This window comes from Erinaceus europaeus, chromosome 6, assembly GCF_950295315.1.
Source record: "Erinaceus europaeus chromosome 6, mEriEur2.1, whole genome shotgun sequence".
Classification (NCBI taxonomy): Eukaryota; Metazoa; Chordata; class Mammalia; order Eulipotyphla; family Erinaceidae; genus Erinaceus; species Erinaceus europaeus.
Window position 1 is genome coordinate 15,819,304 of NC_080167.1, and position 16,631 is coordinate 15,835,934.

The window sequence follows — 16,631 nt, forward strand, 5'->3', positions numbered from 1 at the left end:
CTTTTAAAGTGTCTAAATTCTACTATTCAAAAGATTAACATTAAGGAAGGATAAAATAAGCTACTAGGAAAACTTGCTTAAAAGGAAAATATTAAGAAAATAGTATTATAGTAAAGACATGTTCAAATGATGGTAGCTTGGGGAAAACTGGACCAGACAGTATCAAAGAGTTCATCTACATATAAAGTTGTTTCACAAGTAAGCAAGGTGGATAATTTGCTTCAACTTTTTTCAATTAAGAAAATACTAAGTTCAGTGGGTCAAGCGCACATGGCCCGAAGCGTAAGGACCAGAATAAGGATCCCGGTTGGAGCCCCCGGCTCCCCACCTGCAGGGGAGTCGCTCACAAGCGGTAAAGCAGGTCTGCAGGTGTCTTTCTCTCCCCCTTTCTCCATTTCTCTCTGTCCTATCCGGCAATAGTGACATCAATAACAACAATAATAATAACCACAGCAATGATAAAACAACAAGGGCAATAAAAGGGGGAAAAGTTGCTTCCAGGAGCAGTGGATTCGTGGGGCAGGCACCAAGCACCATCAATAACCCTGGAGGCAAGGTGGGGGGGAGCTAAGTTAGTGAATTAAAGAATGCATCAGAAATTCAGAGTTTGTTACAGACATAATTCCTGTCTCTGTTGGTTTGCTGAAACCACTTAAAAAATGGGAGGAGAGGGCAGGATATAGTTTACCTTGTCGAGTATACATTTCACCATGCACAAAGAGGAGCGTGCAAGCCCCTGGTCACATGGCAGCACCATGCAAAAAAGGAAGCTTCATGGGCAGTGGAGAAGTGTTGTGGTGTCTCTTTTTTCCTTTCTGTCTTTCACCCTCTATCTGGAGGGGGAAAGCCAGGAGCAATGGAATGCTGCAGGCATGACGACCCAGTGACAATCCCGGTGGCAAAAAAAAAAAAAGAAAAGAAAAAAAAATGGTGGAGATGCAGGACCATGAGATAGCTTACACAGTAGAGCACATACATAACTGTGTGCAAGGACTGGGTCTGAGCTCCCGGCCACCGCACAAAGGGGAAGCTTCATGCGCAATGTAAGCTATGGAGTGGTGCTGTGATGCCATTTTGAAGGAATCCCCATTAACCAAACCTGAGCTCATTCAAACATCAAATGACATATACATATTTTTTTTCTTTAGTTTCTTGTTTTGTTCCCTGCTGAGTCCTTCATTTCTGGAACACTAGCAGCCACACAACATGCACACAAAAACAATTTGTAGAGTAGAAAAGTGTGCCATACAGTCAGCAGGTGCTACCCATAGTCTGCGTTAGCAGTATACTAGCAAAGCAGGGCTCTCACAGTATAAATTCTCTCAGTTCAGCTAGTCTAGCTGCTGCTTTTCACCAACTGCCCCAGTGAAGTGGCTCACATTTTGGATTATTTCCGTCTTTTCTCTAAAGAAGTGTTCTAGGGTCCAAAATAGCAGCTCTACCTTGACAGCAGCACAAAACACATTCATATTCCCTGTCTGAGAATTTCTAGTCTTGCCTCCTACACAGAGACAAGACAGACTTCAGCTCTTAGGTGATAGAGGAAAAAAATGAAGAAGAGGATTTAGTAATATTTGTGGGTAAGTCCTTTCAGAGTTAAAAAAAAAAAAAGAGAGAGATGGACAAAATGATGTACTATCTAGACCCACCTCTAACAGACACAGCACTGTGGCCCCTTCAGAGACCACCGCTGAAAGAAACCTCTGCCAGAGTCAAGTCCCCTCTCCAGGAGTAGACCACCTCCAGTGTTGGATGGATGTGGGGTTAGGGAGAGACCAGTTATTTAGTCTAGTCTGGGGCGAACTCACAGGGCCACTCCAGCTCCAGGATTCGCTATGGGATTGGTTGAGCCTCTCACAGGGCCTGCCTGCACTGTGGCTGAGCTTTCTGCTCTTCTGACATTGCTGCCTTTCGCTCTTTTTCCTGTCTATGACCAATTCTGTAGTGAAAGAGGGCCGTTAACTCTATCATCAAATATTTTCTTTGACTACTGCCCCCAGATGCCTTCCCATCTCTTCAGTCTAATTTTCTCCAAATTGCACAGGCACAGAGATTAAGCACTACAGTGAAAATCTTAAGGATGTTGCTGCTTATTTTCCTTTCTCTTCACACTGTCTAAAACACTGTGTTAAACACCACAATTTTGTTTCTTTTCTGGTTGCCAACTTTAGCATTAACATTAACAGCATAAAGTTTACTGTTTTTGTTGGATTTTTCTTAGAGATGGTTTTTCAAGATTCAAAAACTGCTCATTTTATTATTTGAGGGAGATTCTGTAATGTGACTCCACTCAGTTCTACTTGCCCATAAATTCCCCAAGCTTATTAAAATTATGATGGTTGATAATTACCACTTTTCCAAAATAAAACATGACAAGCTAAACTTAGCACTGCTGTTCTAAACACATGTGTGGGAATGAAGGCTCATTTGAATGGCAGGCAATTATTCACAGGTCCATTTAGATGATAACCCTAGCTTTTTGCACAATCGATCAACTTCTGTCAGAAAGAAAGGCTGATGAAATACAGCTATTGTGTCATCTAATTCCTGTCCAGTTTCCACAAGAAGACTAACTTCATTTTGCAAATGTCAAGAGGGAAAAAATAAGCACTGTTCCCACAGTGACAGCTCAATGTATCTTCAAACATTACAAGGAGAAATACATGTGAAGTCTGGGCATGATAAAGCAGACAATTTAAAAGTGACTCAGGTGACTTGCTTTTTTTTTTTTTTGCCTCCAGGAATAGCACTGGGGCTTGGTGCTTATACTACGAATCCACAGCTTCTGGTGGACATTTTTTTAATTGGATAGGATACAAAGAAATTGAGAGAGGAGAGGGAGAGAGAAAAATAGAAACCTGAAGACCTGCTTCTCCACTTGTGAAGCATTCCCCGTGCAGGTGGAGAGCCAGGGGCTTGAAGACAGATCCCTATGCAGGTAGGTCCTTGAACACAGTACACTTAACCATGTGGTGGGTGTTACTGAAATTAGTGGAGTTTGTGCATTAACACAAAGGAGGAGATAGCTGACCTGAGACCAGAGGTGAGGATATTTCAGGGTGGACCTCCAACAATATGAAAAAGTTCACTAAATGAAGGATGGAAGTGGGGGGAGAAGTTATGGTAGACATGTGGCTGGCCAAGTAGTCTGGTGTGGCAGGCAATGCAGGAAAAACAGGAGCAAACGGGGTGGAAGAAGCAAAGGAGGAAAGTGATGAATGTAGATGGTGATGCCAAGTGCTCGCACAGAATGGAACGGAAGCCACATATCTGTGTAGTCACTAGGTAAGTGGTGACTCAAACAAGAGTCATTCCAGTAATGTATTGGTGGTGGAGAAAAACAGACTTCAGGGGGTTGGCAAGAAAATGGAGTGAAACACAAAGGCAAAAAAACAAATTTTCTTTTTTTTTTAAAAAATGTGCAAGTAGAGGAAGAGTATTCTGAATAAGAACAATGTGGTAAGATTTAGACTTGCCAGCAGGAACTCCTGATTATGATCCCTTCCATTTCACCTTTTTTTATTTTTATTTTTATTTTTATTTTTTATTTATGTATTTATTTTTACCAGAGCACTGTTCAGCTCTGGTTTATGATGGTGCAGGGGACTTTAGAGCCTCAGATACAAAAGTCTCTTTGCATCACCATTATGCTATTTAGCCCCGAAGATCCCTTGCATTTCACACATGAGAGTGATGCTTTTTTCCCTTAATGTTAGTAAATATATTTTATTAATAAATAATTATAAAAATCTTCATAGGGGCACATTACAGCCACTTGGTCATTAAGTAAAATGAAAGTTTCTGAGGAAGAACAGAAACTAGTCTCCCTCCCTCTCTGTCCCTTCCTTTTCTTTGTTGTGGAAATAGCCTCAGGCAGGGGTGATTTCACTACTTCTGAACTGACTTTCAGTCAAGTAAAGAGACAGAAATAGAAGAGGCTCCACAATACAAGAGCTTCCTCCATAGAGTGGGATTCCCACACGGAGCCAGGGCTCAAACCTGGGCTGTAGTTAAGAGCACACAGGCATGCTATAGCTGGTGAGCTATCTTTCAGATCCCCACAGCCCTTTTACCAACCGGATCTGTTTATGATTAGCCCTCTTAACTTCAAATTTTCCTATACAACTTTTTGAGGTGATTAAAAAAAAAATAAAATCTTCTAAAAACTGCTGTCACAGGGGCTCAAGGATTCTTTTATTTCAAAATACAAGTCTGCTTTGCAGTCTCCTGAGAACTTGGCTTAGAAATCTTGACAGAGTTATTTAGGTAAAGTAAAAATGACAAATGGGAGTCTGGCAGTAGTGCAGCGGGTTAAGCGCATGTGGCACAAAGCGCAAGGACCGGCGTAAGGACCCTGGTTCGAGCCCCAGCTCCCCACTTGCAGGGGAGTCACTTCACAAGTGGTGAAGAGGACTGCAGGTGTCTTTCTCTCCCCCCCCATCATCTTCCCTTCCTCTCTCGATTTCTCTCTGTTCTATCTAACAACGACATCAATAATAACAAAAATAATAACTACAACAGTAAAACAACAAGGGCAACAAAAGTGAATAAATAAATGTTTAAAAAAAATGACAAACAGAAAATGAAACAGCCGTCAAGACAGGGCCTTCTCAAGACTAGTCAATAATTTCAGTGAGAGTCGATTCTGAAATGCCTTGGATTTTTTTTTCTTTTGTTTGTTTTTGCCTCCAGGGTTATTGCTGGAGCTTAGTGCTGGCACTATGAATCCACTGCTCCTGGTGGCCATTTTTTCCATTTTATTCAATAGGACAGCGGTAAATTAAGAAAGGAGGGGGAGAGAGAGAAAGAAAGAGGGAAAGGTAGAGAAAGCACCCCCAATGTAGGTGGGGGGCTGGGGGCTTTAATATGGATCCTTGCTTGGGTCCTTGTGGCCTGTACTATGTGCGCTTAACCTTGGATTTTCGAAATAAGGATTTGAGGGGAAAAAAAATAGGATCAAGAATATTTTTATCATACTATTTGACCCCATGTACCCTGATTCTAACTCATTTTAACAATAATTATGAAATAAACAGAAATAAGTTTTAGTCTTAGTATAGTACAATTTCAGGATATAGGTTTCTGATTTAATCTGGCACAAATTCAGATCTCACCTCTGTGAGTTCTATGAGTCTGGACAAGTTACTTCACCTCTGAGTCTCAGCCTCCTCATCTAAGAAATAATGATCTCAGACACCTGGCAGGTGGTGCAATGGCTAGAGCTCTGAACTTGCAGTCACAGGATCCTGAGTTTGATCCTTGGCATCACATGTGCCAGAACTGTGTTCTGGTTATCCTCTCTTGCCTCTGTCTTCTCTCTTATAAATAATCATCTCAGAAGCATGCTGTGCTATGATTCTGAGAAACAGTGGAAGTATGGCTCTCAGTAAATGCTCAAGGAATTGTGATATTCTAAAGGATCAGTACAGAACATAGAGATCAGTATTTATATGCTTCAAACAACCTAGTCACTACTGGCTTAATCTTAGAATTAAATGCTAAATAGTGCTTAAATTTCTTTTCTGTAAATACTGTAGTTTCTGTATTGTACTACTGAACATAAATGATCAATAATTTGGCTTGACTATGGAAAGTAACAAAGTGAAAATCTGTAATTTTATACAAGTAAAGGCAGGACTCCAGAGATTTTTGAACGTTGTGCAATAGAATTTCCCCAAAAGTTAAAGAGAGAGAGAGAGAGAGAATAGGAGAGATAGCACTGCTCTACTGTTGAGGAAGCTCCCCCTTTGTATAATGCCCCCAAAGTGGTGTCTGAGGGCTTGAGCCCGACCCTCACATAGTAATGTGTGTGTTCCACTAGGTGAGCTACCTCAAGGCTGCAAATTCATGTTTAGTTGATCTGTGTAAGCACTGTTCTCTAATACCCTCCCAATCACTGATTCTCAATAAATCTTTTTTTTTCCTAGTTGCCAGGGTTTCACTGAGCCTTCATGCCTACACAATTCTATTGCTCTCAGAAGATTATTTATTGTTTTGCTTTTTTTTTTTTCCAGATAGAAGGCGAAAGGTAGGGAGGGAGAAACAGAGAAGAGAGACATCAGAGTACTGTTCCACTGTGCCTAAAGCTTCCCCTTTGCATGGTGCTCCCATGCAAAGATCTAACCTAAGTCATCATACATGGTAGGGTGTGAAATCTATGGGGTGAGCTATCTCCCACTCTATTTTTTTCTTTCATAAATAATTGTTTATTAGTTGGGTAGTATTCAGTTGTGTATATATACACCACAACTTTCTTAGTTACTTTTTTTGATGAAGTCACCTTCTTTACCTCACCTTACACAGAGCTTGAAGGAGTCATGTTAATGAGATAAACCAGAAAGAGAAGGATGAATATTGGATGATCTCACTCATGTGCAGAAGTTGAGAAACAAGAACAGAATGGTAAAAACTTAAATGTAAAATTTGGATTGGGTTTGGTGGACTGCACCAAACCAAAAGGGCTCTTGGGAGGGTGGGAGTGGAAGGGGGCTTTCAGACTGATCCTGTGCATGACAGTGGAGGGGGACCTAGGCTGGGGAGGGAGAGTGCTTTGCAGACACCTATCATGGTGAGATGAGAAAGATTACCCATGTGTCAACAACTATACTTATATAAATCACTAATCCTCCCAATAAAATGGAAAGAAAAAAAAAGATGATGAAAAGAAATGTTTATTAATGAGGGTGAAAGAGAGACCCAAGTGTCATTCTGGTATATGCAGTGCCGGGACCAAACTCAGGGCCTCTCATCTGCAAGTCATGTGTTCTACCTCTGTGCCATCTCCCTCCTGAGCAACACCAAGTATTTTCAACAGGAAGGTAATTCAAATCCTAGCATACAAAGGAGAAAGAACTACATGAATGAAAAGGAGCTGTGAAAACTTCTGCCTCATCAATCATACTTGCTTCTAAATAGTTACTGGTTCTGAGTGATAGAAACAAGAAATGTAATCAACAGTCCAGCTAAGGTCACAACATTAGAGGAGGCGATGACCCCTATGTGTTCCTCCCGTTCATGGAATCCACTCACTACCAGAGAGGTTCAGTGAAATGAGGTAACACAAGATAGAAAAGGACTCTTCTCTTAGCAAGTCTTTACAGACACATGATATTAAAGCTACCAAGTATAGCTTCAATGCATGCCAGAGGAGAACTTCATGTGGGTAAAGGGCTGATATTTTTCTTTCTTTTTTTTTTTAAGGGCTGATATTTTTCATGAACTCCAATTTCTCACACACTGATCAAAGGAGAATGATGCAGGCCTATGTAAACTGACCCACTGTGATTTTTTTTTTCCTGACACAAACCAAAGGATGACAAACATCTCCTGACACTATTAACTAAAGAAGTTGAGGAAAGTACTGTCTTCCTTATGTTTTCATTTTGTCTTTTACAAATGGGACAAATGACAGTGCCATCTCATAGTGTTACTGTAAATATTAAGTGAGATGAAAGCTATCATTTTCTTGTGCTGGTCACACACTAAGAGCCAGTAAGTGTAAGCTGCTGTCACCTGTAGCTTCCTGTCCTATCATCTTGAAGTCTGAAGTAAGATACTTGTGGAGAGCTATAGCAATGAGCCTAAAAGTCTGAAATCAACTCTGCAATCTGTGCTTTCACTACAAACTTCATCATGTCAATGTGTATTCAACATAATTACCCCCAAACTACTCTATCTCCAAAAAAGGATCAATGTTTACAAAGTATGCAAGGGCAAATGTTTTTTCTTGAAGTACAAAGCAAGAGTTAGTTACTATATAGCAAAGTGCTCTTCAAAATATTATTTAGGACTTTGATTCAGGCTGTAAATAATAAAAAGTAGAATACAGAACTCTCTGAAATCAATATTTCCTTAATAAAGGGACTAAAAAGCTAAAATCAATTTTGTTTCAGTATGAGTCATAAACTTCATAAAAAACCTTTGTAATTTAAATGCAGAAGTAAATGAGTTGTGGTTAGTTTGCAGTTCTTTCCAGGTTTGACACATGCCATACATATACTCAGTTCCGTTGAGAAAAATAATTGAATTATTAGATAAAAGAGGTATTTAAAAACAACTGTCAACCTAAACACCAAATTTCTTTGAGGACTTTACTTCCTTAAAACCCATCTTGAGCAATGAAAAAAAAAATCTCAGAGAAAATTATGAAATCCGAGCAGTAGTAAAACTAAAAAGATAGAATCCCTTTCCACTTACATGCATTCTTATAAGATCATCTTATAAAGGTCTTACTTCCTACTTGCCTTTGCAAGTTCCCACTCTGTTCTATGTGGTTTTTTAAAAACCCTAGGTAACATAGCAGCATCACTTAAGATAAGGAGACATTAAACACAAGTAACTTGAAATCCTGGTACTACCCATCCACATTAAGTAGGTGCCAAGCACCCTGAGAAAAGCTGGCATAGCAGGGCTAGCCCACTGACCTTTTGATGACTTGTGACTTCGTCCCTGCTTCTTCCCAGTTCCTCGGCAAGTTTCACGTTCTCTTCTTGCAATGCAGAAAGCTGCTGGGACTTCTGAGCTGCTGCCTGCTTTAGGGTTTCTCTGCAAGGACAGTGAGTGCAGAGTTACCATAGAAACAAGACAGGCAAGGAAACTGTGGGAGACGACCAGCTTCACAGCACTGAGGAAAATATATCTAGGTCACGTGCCTGATAGGATCTATAATAACAGGAGGCAGAGTTATGTACATACAGGAGGGGCAAAATAGCTCTAACCTCTTAGAAAGAAGACTGCCATCCACAATTATTACATTTTTTAAATCTAATAAGCAGTATACCACCCACCATCACCCTACTGCTAAACACTCATCATCCAAAAAGCATTAAAATATTAATATGAAATAAATGACAAATGAAAATGGTCAGTTGTCCTCTCATCTTTAGAACTACTTCCGAAATTGTACTAAAGCAACTAAATTGATAATGCAATTTACTTTGCTGTCAGTGCACTCTGTTCTAACTACACAGATGCATGATCTGTTTATTTTCTTAGTGTGTGGCAGAAACAAAAATCTAATGGTCTAATTTGCTGGTATCTGCCAGAGTGAAGTGCTGGTGTGAGTCTGGCCATATTTTTAGAACTAGAGGTAAAATGCCTAATGGAAAAGCAGCTTTCTAATTATATAACATGTTTTAATCTTGATTATATTCACTATATTGACAGTGCTAACCTATCACTATAAATAGCAAATAGAAATAGAGACTGCTAATTGATATCATGATTATCTGTATATAAAATTACAACAGGGTAAATGTGTTAAACCTCTTCCCTCTACTAAAACTAATCCAAAACATACAGCCCAGACCACTAATCTTCACACAAAATTATTAAAAATATTTTACTTGATCAATATATTTTAATTTTATGCCAAGGAAGATTTTGATGCACTTAGGAGTTTTAAGTTTGTGCTGGCTAAAGTCCATTTAGAGAACTGTCATCTGTGGCTGAAGTCTAAATAGTCATCTGAGTATGAATCCATCTGTTGATGCATGAACACATCTATTTTTAAATTCAATTGTCTAATGGGTAGCAGTACTTGGCATCTTAAGATTTTTTTATTTTTAATTCTCTATTTACCATAACATACATACCAAGATGATCCCATGATGACATGTGGGACTAAACCTACTCAAAGATTCTCTGAATACGTTAAAATAGCCAATTTTATAGAGATTCTTATTTAGCAAAAGGAAAGAAAAACTTACAAATGAATTTATCCCCCGGCAATTAGTCAGTAAAAATCTGGGAGACTTGACTTTGATTATAGATGAAAATACAGACATTAGAACTAAAGTTCATCTTCTGGCTAAAGTCTACCAATGCTTCATCAGTGAGAAATGTTATTTATGATAAGATCACCACAAGCCAGATTTTTTATTCCAAGTGGACAATGCTTTCTGTAGAGACTGCCTGGTCTAAGCATTTATGGGGCCTGTCATGGTTTATGATCTGGCTTTTTCTTTTTTCTTTGAAGATTTTCATCTTTATTTGCTTACCATTTTAAAATCTACAAATTTCTTCCATGTTTTTTTTTTTTTTTTTTTACTTACTCCTTAAAGTCCAAGAAGGCTAGTGGTATTAATTATATTTTGAAGATGAGAAAAGTGAAGTGCAGTAAAGTAAAAAAAAAAAAAAAAAAATTGCAACAAATCACAAAGTCTATAAATTGTAGAAGAAAGCTGGTTAAAACTGGTAGGCACGGGGCAGGGGTAGACAGCATAATGGTTATACAAAGAGACTCTCATGACTGAGGCTCCAAAATCCCAGGTTCAAACCCCCACACCACCATAAGCCAGAGCTGAGCAGTGCACTTGGTAAAAGAAAACAAACAAACAAAACTTATAGGCAGGCCTCACCTGTGACTCAAATATAAAATCACTTTAAAACTTTTATTTAGCTATCAAAAGTACATGTATTTCACAAGAGGAAGATCTGAGAGTACAACTCGTAGAAATATTCTAAGGTATGATTCTAAAAATATCTACAAATATAACTCAATATTAAAAAATTTTATTATATTTATTTATTTATTAGAGACAGCCAAAAACTGAGAGGAAGAAAGACAGAGAGACACCTGCAGTACTGCTTAACCACTTGTGAAACTTTCTTCCTACAGGTGGGGACTGGGGGCTTGAACATCGTAACATGCACTCAACCAGGTGCACCACCACCCAGTCCCCTTAACATTTTTTTAATTGCCACCAGGATTATCACTGGGGCTGGATTTTGGCACGACAATCTATTGCACTCAGTGGTTATTTTTTCCCCTTTTTCCCCCCTATTTTTTTTTATTGGATAGGAAGGAGAAATTGAAAAGGGGAGAAGGAAATAGAGGAGGAAGAAAAAGAGACACCTGCAGAACTGCTTCACCACTCATGAAGTATCCCACCTGCAAGTGGGGAGCAGGGACTTGAAACCATATCCATGCATATATAAACCACTTTATTCTCTTTTTCTATCTACAAATAGTGGCTGGCTAATTACAATTAAGAGTTTGCCTAGGGGTCAGGAGATGGCTCCTCCAGTACAGTATACATTCACCCTGAGTAAGAATCCAGGTTCAAGCCACCAGATGGGGGGCCAGGTGGTGGTGCACTGGCTAAGTGCTCACATTGTGTATAGTTCACAAGGACCCAGGTTCAAGCTTCTGGTCCTTACCTGCAGGGGGAAAGCTTCACGAGTGGTGAAGCAGTGCTGCATGTGTCTCTCTGTATCTCTCCATCTCCCCACCCCTCTCAATTTCTGTCTCTATCCAATAATAAAATTTTTTTTTAAAAGAGTAACCTAAAAAAAAAAAAAAAGTAACGTGCTCTCTTTGAACTTTAAAATTAAAAAAAAAAAAAAACACCAGATGGGAGCACCATGCAGAAAGGAAGCTTCCTAAGTGGTAAGTGTGCTATGGTGTCTCTCCTGTCTATCTCTCTCTTTCTCCTTCTTTGTCTCTCATTATCTGGGAAAAAAAAAAGGTCTTTTGGATGTGGTGGGATTACACAGGAGCAACGTCAATGAAGCACTGGTGGAAAAAAAAAAAAGAAAAAAGAAAGTTTTCCTTAAAATAATCTAGTAAGCATAGAAAGAAAGAAAAAAAAAATTAGGAACAAGTGCTGGGCTTCCAGTGCCAAGAATGTTGTGCCTACAGGAGGTAGTTCCTTTTTTTTTTTTTTTTTGCCCCCAGGGTTATCACTGGGGCTCATTGCCTATACTATGAATCCATAGTTCCTGGAAGCCATCTTTTCCATTTTTTTTTTTATAGGACAGAGAGAAACAGAGAGGAGGGGAAGACAGAGAGGGAGAGAGAAAGATAGACACCCACAGACCTGCTTCACTGCCTGTGAAGTGTTCCTTCTGCAGGTGGGGAGCCGGGGGCTCCAACATGGATCCTTGCACAGGTTCTCGCACTTAGTACTAGGTGCGCTTAACTATGTGCTATAGTTAACTAGAGGCCTATGCGCCACTGCCTGACCAAGAGGTAGTTCCTAATAGGGCTTTTTTTTCCTTCAAGAATATAGTCAGGTAAGATGAAGAGGAACACCAGAAAAGAACACCAAAGATATGCCAAACCACAGAAAAAGCAAATGGCTACTCATTCTCTAGCTTTGAGCACAGAAGAACTAAGCAGCATAACTGCCGCAGCAGCACCATTCCTACCCATAAAACATTTATATCAATCTGTGAAATATGGCCGTTAAGGACAACACCACAAGCCAGGTCTGATCAGTGCTCTAGTCTTTCTTCCTCTTTCCCATTCCTCACTCTCCCCATCTCTCCCTCTCTGATCTCTCTTATTAAAAAAAATAAGTAAATGAATGAAATTTTAAAATAAGCAAAAACTGGGAGTCAGGTGGTAGAGCAGCAGGTTATGCGCAGGTGGCACAAAGAGCAAGGACCAGCATAAGGATCCTAGTTTGAGCCCCCAGCTCCCCATCTGCAGGGGATCGCTTCACAAGCGGTGAAGCAGGTCTGCAGGTGTCTATCTTTCTCTTTCCCTCTCTGTCTTCCCCTCCTCTCTCCATTTCTCTCTGTTCTATCTAACAATGACGATATCAATAACAACAATAATAACTACAACAATAAAAAACAAGGCCAAAAAAAGGAAAATAAAATTTTTAAAAATGAGCAAAAACCTGAGTCTACTTGTATTTTATAAGCCTTTTCAAAGTCACCGTGAATTCCAAACATCCTAACTCAACAGCCAGGTTCATGTTTCCTTTAGCTTTTCTAAACATTTTAAAAGATTTATTTTAAAAATTATTAATTGGGAGTCGGGCAGTAGCACAGTGGGTTAAGCGCACGTGGCTCAAAGCGCAAGGACTGGCTAAGGATCCTGGGTCGAGCCCCCGGCTCCCCACCTACAGGGGCGTCCCTTCACAGGAGGTGAAGCAGGTCTGTAGGTGTTTATCTTTCTCTCCCCCTCTGCCTTCCCCTCCTCTCTCCATTTCTCTCTGTCCTATCCAACAACAACAAAAATAAAACAACTAGGGCAACAAAAGGGAATAAATATTTTTTTAAAATATGAAGAAAGCTTGAATTCATAAAAAAATTATTAATTAACTAATTTTAATGAAAGAAAATCAGAGCACCACACTGACTTATGTGGTGCCAGGATGAAAATGGGACCTTCTCCTTGCACTTTGCACAACTAAGCCACCGGCCCAGCTGCTTCTTTGGCTTTGATCTTAGCTGTGATTCTGATGACAGAGTGGTGAAAGGGATTACAATACTCGAGTACGCAGCCGTGATCAGGGAGTAGGGGCGATTATTACTTTTTACTTTCAGTACTTGTCAAAAACCTTAGAAATAAGGATGGGAGTAAGGCAATTATGCAGCAGGTTAAGCGCACGTGGTGCAAAGCACAAGGACCATGTAGTGGTTTAAGCCCCCGGCTCCCCACCTGCTGTCGCTTCTCGAGCAGTGAAGCAGGTCTGCAGGTGTCTGTCTTTCTCTCCTCCTCTGTCTTCCCCTCCTCTCTCCATTTCTCTCTGTCCTATACAACAACAACATCAATAACAACAATAATAACTACAACAATAAAACAAGGGCAACAAAAGGGAATAAGTAAATATTTTTTAAAAAGAAAAAACCTTGTGGTCCGGGAGGTGGCACAGTGGCTAAGGCACTAGACTCTCAAGCATGAGGTTCTGAGTTCAATCCCTGGCAGCACATGTACCAGAGTGATGTCTGGTTCTTTCTCTCTCCTATCTTTCTCATTAATAAATAAATAAAATCTTTAAAAAAAAAACCAACTTAAAAATAAGTATTGTCCTCACCTGTGATTTTTAAATAAGTTAGACAATTTTCCTCAAAGCAGATAAACTTACATTTCTTTCCTGAATTCTTCCATTTTTTGATTCTCTACAGTCAGAAGTTCTTTTGATTTGTTCAATTCTTCCACATTTTTCAAGTTGTTTTCTTTAAGAGTATCCAACTTAAAGACCAAGAGGGGGGAAAAAAAAAACTTGATGAAATGATTCCATTTTCCAATGATATGACTGGATAGACATATTATTCATGAAATGCACATTTAACAGATAGGTGAAATTAGTCACTTGTAAGAAAAAGCTGCCTGGGTGAAGAGATTACAGATAAACACATCTATGTGAACTATAAGCCAATGCTTTACATTGAATCGGACATTTCTTTTGTACCTGGTCAAAATGTCAAAGTGAATTTCTATATACATTAAAATTAATTGGGGGTGGGAAGATAGTATAATGGTTATGTAAAAAGACTTTCATGCCTGAGGGGCCAGGGTCAATCCACAGTATCACCACCATAAGGCAGAGCTGAACAGTGCTCTAGTAATAAATGAAAATAAGATAGATAAAAATAAATATTAAAAAGTTGTGTTTTTTTTTCACTTTGTACAATGCTCAATACTTGCCACTGAACTTGTTATTCAAGTACTGATCTTAAAAACAAGAAATAAGTTGGAGAGGAAGACATGAGAAAAGATTACTCTCTGTAATGAAAACAAACCCCTTTCCAACCTTGTGCATAGACTAGTAATTTAGGACATGACATTATTTAATGTTATAACCATATGTGCATAGTCCTCATCACAAAAATAAACGAATCAAAATATCTGTAGATATTTAAGGGGAACAAACTAGTTATTTAACGGAACACAAATGTGAAAAGGAAAAAGTCAGGGTGAGGCTTTCAGATCCCTATAACCCTTCACCAGCCCTTGGGAGATGAACCCAGTCAGGGCCTGGGTCCCTGGTAAGAAACATAAACATGTTACTGGATGCCTGTGGCTGTAACCAACCACAGACTGAATCAGCAGGAGGATGGAATTCTGGAAGTGGCACCCCTAGGCAAGGATGAGGAGTTCATTATGGGTCGTCCACAACACAGGATAAACTTCTGGAGCAATGCTGGCTTTCTGGAACTTGCGTAATTATCTCCTTAAAGCCCTGCTAGTGTCCTGTTGGTTGAACCACCACCAATATTCCTTTTACGATCCTCTAATACTCCAGACTCACAGAATAAAATAAAACACAATAGGTTCAATAATGATTCATCTAATCCTATATTTTGTCTATAATGAAGACACGGTACATGTTATGAAAGCACACATTCACCCTGATTCTATCCTTAAAGTTAGAGCTATCCCCTAAAATCTCACTTATTTAGCTTTGGATTTTAATTATCATCTATATATTTTTCAAGCCTTCTGTATTTGCAACTAAAGTTTTCTTCTCTTAGAACTGTAACTTCTATAAATATATTTCCTTCTATGTCAAGCTTTATTTGTCCTATAATTATTTCAAAATATTCACATATTACAGATTTCCCTTTTTTTAAGACATTTAAAATTTTTTTTTTCTATTATCTATATTTGCTTATTGGATAGAGACAGCCAGAAACTGAGAGGATGGGGAGAGAGAGAGGGAGAGAGACAGGGACATCTGCAGCACTGCTTCACCACCTGTGAAGTTTTCCCCATGCAGGTGGGGGCCGGGGGCTTGAACCCAGGTCCTTACTCACTGTAACATGTGAGTTCAACCAGGTGTGCCACCACCTGGCCCCTAGATTTCCATTTTTTTGACCACTCATAATGTGAAGACCTAAAATCATAGGAGGTGTTTAATGTGGTTGTCCCCTACAATGCTTTAATTTCTTAATGTTTTATCTGCTTTTTTTTTTATTGCCCCCACAGTTGTCATGGAGCTTGGTTCCAGCACTACAAATCCACCATTCCATGGTCCAGGAGGTGGCACAGTGGATAAAAACACTGGACTCTCAAGCATGAGGTCCTGAGTTCAAATCCCAACAGCATATGTACCAAAGTGATGTCTGATTCTTTATCTCTCTCCTATCTTTCTAATAAATAAAATCTTAAAATCCACCATTCCCCAGTGCACGTATCCAAGCACAGCCTAGTACCCTGCCTATCACTTTTAAAAGATAAAATGGAGCTTCTATGGAGCTTTGCACAGCTACCTTGAAGAATCAACATACTTGGGATTTAGGCAATAGCTCTCCAATGAAAAAAACAGTTCTATGAGTTTGGAGGGTAGGAAGAACCAAATAATAATGCAAAAATGAAGAACGCAAAAATGAAGAATGCTATTTTTGGACAAAATCAAAATTATTTTACATGACATATTTGTCCAAGACCAAAACATGATTACTTTAAGAAGATAACAAAGGGAACCAGTCGGAATTAGCACAAGAAAAAGCATATACCAAACTTGGGGCCAAGGGATGGAAATGAGTGACTCAGTGTTGGGAAAGAGCTAAGACAATGTATGTGATCCACATTTGAGCCCCTCCCTGATCCCCATCTGCAGGGCGAAAGCTTTGCGAGTGGTGAAGCAGTGCTGCCGGTGTCTCTCTCTCTCTCCCTTCTCCATTTCTGACTGTCTATCCAGCAAATAAATAAAGATAATTAAAAATGTAAGTGATTAAAAATACTTTTTTAATTAACCTGAGTACTATTCAGCTCTGGCTTATGGTAGTGCTGGGAATTGAACCCGAGACCTAGGAGCCTCAGGCATGACAGTCTTTTTGCATAACCACTATGCTATCTTCCCAGCCTAAATGTTTGTGATTTAAGATAAAAATATAGTAACTAAAATATATATATATGTAAATACATACATAATGACTAAAGAATGTTATTG

The 16,631-nt window shown here is 39.3% G+C and overlaps 1 protein-coding gene and 1 long non-coding RNA gene across 9 annotated transcripts in view; one reads left to right on the forward strand and one right to left on the reverse strand.

The window, feature by feature from the left end:
- The window catches only part of CLIP1 (CAP-Gly domain containing linker protein 1), a 103,274-nt gene that overhangs the window by 24,944 nt on the left and 61,699 nt on the right, over positions 1 to 16,631 (reverse strand). For all 8 annotated transcript variants that reach the window (XM_060193122.1, XM_060193126.1, XM_007539808.2 and 5 more), the window contains 2 exons: positions 13,821 to 13,927; positions 8,424 to 8,544 (listed from right to left, as the gene is read on the reverse strand). In XM_060193122.1, coding sequence (XP_060049105.1) covers positions 8,424 to 8,544; positions 13,821 to 13,927 — 228 coding nt within the window. The remainder of the gene's footprint in view (positions 1 to 8,423; positions 8,545 to 13,820; positions 13,928 to 16,631) is intronic.
- Positions 2,681 to 15,816, forward strand: LOC132539093 (uncharacterized). The gene is made up of 3 exons (XR_009550401.1): positions 2,681 to 2,938; positions 6,304 to 6,402; positions 15,665 to 15,816. It is a non-coding gene; the product is annotated as an uncharacterized LOC132539093 (long non-coding RNA).